Source organism: Macrobrachium nipponense, chromosome 2 (assembly GCF_015104395.2).
Source record: "Macrobrachium nipponense isolate FS-2020 chromosome 2, ASM1510439v2, whole genome shotgun sequence".
Lineage (NCBI taxonomy): Eukaryota > Metazoa > Arthropoda > Malacostraca > Decapoda > Palaemonidae > Macrobrachium > Macrobrachium nipponense.
The window spans coordinates 39,778,589-39,784,588 of NC_087201.1; the positions used below are offsets into that span (position 1 = coordinate 39,778,589).

The window sequence follows — 6,000 nt, forward strand, 5'->3', positions numbered from 1 at the left end:
CTCTGGTATGCCTGATGGGGACAACACTCCACAGTACACAGCATGCAACCCCGTGACAAACGGAATGGTGGAAAGGGCCCACCGTTCATGAAAAGCATCACTGATGTCATGGTATCCTGACGAAAATTGGAAGTCACAGCTGCCCTGGGCCCAGTTAGGTCTCCAGACAGCACCGAAAGCAAATGGCGAAGAATCTCCTGCAGAGAAAGTCTACAGGGAAGCACTGGCAGTACCGGGGGAACTCTTCCCTAAGGAATCAGACAACCAAGGTACGACCCTTAGAAGACTAAAGGAAATAGCAAAGGAGTTCGCACCCTGCTGGAAGACTTTCATGGACAGGACACATAACTACAGCCCAGACGGCCTGGTAACCTTCATACACGTCTTCCTGAGGAACGACGCCCGCCACCCATCCCTACATCCACAGGCGGGAAAACTGGGAATCTGCCGACACGTTAAAACCCGCTTTCCTGATGGATAACAAAACCCAGGAGGAGACCAGTAGACGTCCAAGAATTCTTCCACAAAACAATACCTCAAGCGAAGAAATCGACATCCCGAGACGAGGTCGAGATTGTCCCAGGGGCCGGACAGAGGACGACACCCCGGCAAGCCCGCTGGACGAAGGACGACACCCCGGCAAGCCCGCCGGACGACTCAACAGTCGAAACCGCCCCACAACCACAAATATCAAGAACTCGGGGACGGCTCCTGAAACTAACAAGTTATTGTGATTACCATTATACAAATCCTCCAATTAATTATTCATTATTAATTAATAATAATTGTCTTGGGGGGAGTACTTGTAAAGACCTTCTTTAACCATTAATTATGATCATTTACCTCATCTAGCAAAGCAGCAAGAACCACATGTATATATTTGTATGTAGAATTTCCTGGCCTTTTCGCCAATAAATAATTCATCAATGTATGTCCATTATGTCTTTTGCTATTGGTATTTAATTAACTGACAAGAAACCCAAATTCTCCTCTGTCCGCACACAGAGGAGAATTTGGGTTTCTTGCCATGTGCCCAGGTAATAAATCAATCCTGTTGCAAATGCATTCATATTGAGCCAAGTCATTGATCTAGTCAATCTATTGAAATCTTATCTTAACTCTTAGACCCAACGAAACCTCAGCTAGCACAGACAATATTATTATATATATATATATATATATATATATATATATATATATATATATATATATATATATATATATATAATGTGTGTGCATGTGTGTGTATGTATGTGTAGATTAGCATTGCTTCCCTTTAAATTTTCAGAAAAATGAAACTGTTCATTAGAATAAACTTAGAGCAGAAAGTACAGTCATTCAAAAATATTTTAAAACATACTTCAAAACTTTTCAGACAACAGTTTATAATATGGCGCTGTTTGGTTGGAACAACTCAGACACCGCTGGTGTGTAAGAGAAATTACCTGCAATTTCCCATAAACAGAGGTTTTTCTGATATTGTTGATTAGAGAATGTTTCTTTATGAATTCAAAGGTCATCACCGTTCTTATTTTTCAATATTTTTATCTCCAAAGGCCATCACTATCTTTGTTTTATCTCCTTCATATGTGTGAACTTTGCAGACATAGGCCTGCGACTGTTATAAATTGAACTTAGCCCAAGTAGCATCAACAATAACGAATGTCTTCCAGAAGTCAACGGCCACTGGATAATATTGTAACGCGAACCATAGCCTCTTTTCTTAGTATTTTTTTTGTTATGAAGTGATTCTTAGCAGGAATATGATGTAATAATATCTTAGCGTCATGTAGCCTGTTACGAATGGTTTGGGCATTAACTTGATGGGAGAGCCTTATGTTCTCGCTTTATTGCAACACCAGCTGTCAGGGAGCTACTTCAATGATCAGCCGATGACGATCGTCAACATTAGTCCTCTACTTTTTTCAATAAGTTTATTATATTTCTCTTCCTCTTAGTTGCCACATCCATCTATACATGGTTGTTCTATTTACACCAAGCTGCCAAGCAATATCTACGATAAAAGCATTAGTCCCATACAAGCTCATGATCGATTACCTGTGAGATAAAGTGTTGCAAGTGACGAGACAGTTTAACTTTCCTGGCCGAGTGTGGCATCACACAATTACATACGTTATGAGATTTTTTTTATGTTTTGTGCTTGTGACAACGATTATAGTAGAATTAGTTCTTTATTTATTTATATAATTTTGTTAATGATTATTCAATGTTACTTTATTAATTAAGAAGCTCTTATTTGGATTTGAAACATAGTTTCTTCTTGACTCTTTTGCCTAGCCATCTGGCACTAGATTTTTCAAAATATTTCGTTATTTTCCGTAATATCCATTTTTCACTCACCTTTCTTTATTATTAATAACCAAAATCGAGTAGGAAAAATCAATTTCATTGTATATATCAAAAGAATAAATTATTATTAGGCGAACAAAAATTTCGAAACATGTTGCAAAACTTTTTTGAGTGAAAGTATATTGGATAAAATTCTATGCCCTGACTTTGATGTCCTCTTGTCTAACAGGTCGACAACGACTTCAACGAGCACAACCACAACCACGAGTCCGACCACAACCACGAGTACGACTACAACCACCCCCACAACCACGAGTACGACCACAACCACAACCACGAGTACAACCACAACTAAACCCACAACCACAACCACGAGTACGACCACAACCAAGCCACAACCAGTCAACCACAACCACACCACCAACCACAACCGCCAGTACACCAACCAACCACAACCCACAACCGCAAGTACGACCACACCAAGCCCACAACCACAACCAACGCAGTACGACGACCACCAACCAAGCCCACAACCACAACCGCGAGTACGACCACAACCAAGCCCACAACCACAACCGCAAGTACGACCACACCAAGCCCACAACCACAACCGCAAGTACGACCACAACCAAGCCCACAACCACAACCGCAAGTACGACCACCACCAAGCCCACAACCACAACCGCAAGTACGACCACAACCAAGCCCACAACCACAACCGCAAGTACGACCACAACCAAGCCCACAACCACAACCGCAAGTACGACCACCAACCAAAGCCCACAAACCACAAACCGCCAAAGTACGACCACTCCAAGCCCACAACCACAAACCGCAAGTAACGGACCACAACCAAGCCACAACCACAACCGCCAAGTACGACCACCCACCAATAGGCCACCCAACCAACTACCGCCCAAGTACGACCCACCAACCAAGCCCACAACCGCACAACCGCTAAGGTACGACCACAACCAAGGCCCACAACCACAACCGCAAGTAAGACCACCACAAGCCACAACCACAACGCAAGTACGACCACAACCAAACCCAACAACCACAACCGCAAGTACCGACCACCACCAAGCCCACAACCACAACCGCCAAGTACGACCACAACAAGCCCACAACCACAACCGCCAAGAGTAACCGACAACCAACCAAGCCCACAACCACCAACCGAAGTACGACCACACACCCAAGCCCACAACCACGCAAGTACGACACCAACCAAGCCCACAACCACAAACCGCAAGTACGACCACAACCAAGCCCACAACAACCAACCGCCAAAAGTACGACCACCAACCAAGCCCCACAAACCACCCAAAACCGCAAAGTCGACCACAACCAAGCCCCACAACCACAACCGCAAGTTACGACCACAACCAAGCCCACAACCCAAACCGCAAGTACGACCACAACCAAAGCCCAAAACCAACAACCGCCAAGATACCGACCAACCAACCAAGCCCAACAACCACAACCGCCCCAAAAGCTCGACCACAAACCAAGCCCACAACCACAACTATGAGTACGACCACACCCACAACCACACCAGTCAATGCTCCTGCTAGTGATATGTGCAATGAAGTACTGCTGAGTTCTACCTCAGCACAATGGACTTCTCCCGGCTTTGGCCTGGGTTATTACCCTAACAATGAATGCTGCTCATTGTCATTATCATCGGTAAGTCTTGTCACTCAGTAGACATTGCATTTAGACCTCTTCTTGCAAGAAACATCGCCTTTTCTTTTGAAGTGCAAATCCCCGCTTTGATTTTTGTTCCTGCCAAAGAAGTCCCCACACCAAAATTCTTTAGAGACCTTTGCAATAGATTCAAATATTTATTTATTCGAGTTTGTTGAAGAATCTAATTTCTTCACAAGCTATAATTCTCGCAGATTTTAAAAAGAAACTGATGAGAGGATTCTGACTATTGGTAGGTGTCAGTGAAAATGTGAAGATAGATGCTATATAACCATGTACATATTGAGTAATATGCAATCATATTAATATTCATTGCTATTAACTTCAAGCCTTTTATATAGAGAGGGTCACCTGGTGAATATGCGCATCTAATTTCACTAACATTTCGTCAGTTCCTCAAGATACTATGACATCATTATATTGTATCAAGATATTATTGGTTACGAAATCATAGCACTAAATTACGTTATTTCCATTTTAGGCGGCCATGGTTTTTTTTAACACTCGATATACCTACTACTAAATTAGTCAGGTAAATATACATTGGAAAAGTATTTCTATCAATTTTGCAGACTTCTCCAGCATGGCTTGAGTTACAGCTGAATGAATTCAGTTTGCACAGAACGGATCAAGTTTCTTTCCTGCGGCCTACCACCTCGGAGCTTATGTAAGTCATGACACTTGGTTTTGTCTCTCTAAAAGATAGCTTATTTTTCTAATGAATACAATGAATGCTGCATATGTTCTTACTTCGTTGCTGTCGTGCAGCACAATACGTTACTGGGCCATTAGTAGTATAAGGGATGATATATATATATATATGAGGTATATATATATATATATATATATATATATATATATATATATATATATATATATATATATATATATATGTGTGTGTGTGTGTGTGTGTGTGTGTGTGTGTGTACAATGCTATCTGAGGACATTACCGTCCGTTGTCAATGGAATAAGTGTTTTTAAGATATCGTTGTAGAGGCTAGGAGAGAGAGAGAGAGAGAGAGAGAGAGAGAGAGAGAGAGAGAGAGAGAGAGAGAGAGAGAGAGGTGGGGATGGGGGAGTTCTGCGCCGTGGTGAAAGGGAGGAGCAATGTGTATAGTGACAGATGGAAAGACACTTTTTCAGTTGAAGGAACCGTTTGTGAGATGCTATTGTATTGTTTGGTGGTGAAAGGGAGACTGCAAAGTCTCTGTGTGGAGAAAAGGTTCGAAAGAACGAGTGAAATGGTTGTTTCTTTTGTGTTAAGGTCACGGTAATGGGAGTGACTGTGAGAGCATACAATACGTACGATGCCAATGAATCCTTCCACGTTTCAAATTTGTACCAGAAACATTCTGAAGCAAAGTAAATAAGGTTTTATTGCGATATTTTTTCCATCAACCTGCATCCCTTTTCCTCTTCATATAGTTGCTCTGACCGAATTCTGAAATATTTTTCCCAATTATGAAGTTGAAGCAATGTTAAGTAGCCTCATATTCCTTCTATTTTATAGTTTATTTGATCAAATTTGCGTTTCTTTTTTTCTCGTCTGATTTGCTTTGTTCTTTACTTCTTTATTTTTCTATACTGAGCTGTTTTCACTGTTGGATCCCTTGGGGTTGTGGCATCCTGTTTTTCCATTAGGGTTGCAATTTGACTAATGATAGCAGCAACAATAATAAAAATATGGATAAACATAATAAATAAGACCAATTTCCTTTCTATTAAATCTCGATATATTGTAGAAAAACACCAATCCCTAAAACTTAAGGATTTTTTAATGCATTTCTAAACTATATCAAGAGTTAATACATAAGAAGATGGTCTGACTTTTCCCAATCTTTATAGAGTGTGCTCATTTTTCATAGCATTCAGTATTGATACTATGAAGACAAATCATTACAGATTTAGCCACCTACAGCGACTCTGTACAAGTACAGAGTGGCTCAAGGTACTGATAGTATAGTGTTAATTGATGACAGT

At 41.2% G+C, this 6,000-nt stretch overlaps 1 protein-coding gene and 1 long non-coding RNA gene across 3 annotated transcripts in view; one reads left to right on the plus strand and one right to left on the minus strand.

The window, feature by feature from the left end:
* Positions 1 to 3,984, plus strand: part of LOC135220540 (blastula protease 10-like) — a 54,107-nt gene extending 50,123 nt beyond the window's left edge. Inside the window, exons 13-15 of one of the 2 annotated variants that reach the window (XM_064257727.1) lie at positions 2,540 to 2,694; positions 2,829 to 3,080; positions 3,819 to 3,984. In XM_064257727.1, coding sequence (XP_064113797.1) covers positions 2,540 to 2,694; positions 2,829 to 3,080; positions 3,819 to 3,844 — 433 coding nt within the window. In that variant the 3' untranslated portion in view covers positions 3,845 to 3,984. The remainder of the gene's footprint in view (positions 1 to 2,539; positions 2,695 to 2,828; positions 3,081 to 3,818) is intronic. The other variant, XM_064257728.1, reaches the window with a different exon arrangement.
* The window catches only part of LOC135220541 (uncharacterized), a 78,392-nt gene that overhangs the window by 70,023 nt on the left and 2,369 nt on the right, over positions 1 to 6,000 (minus strand). The window lies entirely within an intron of this gene.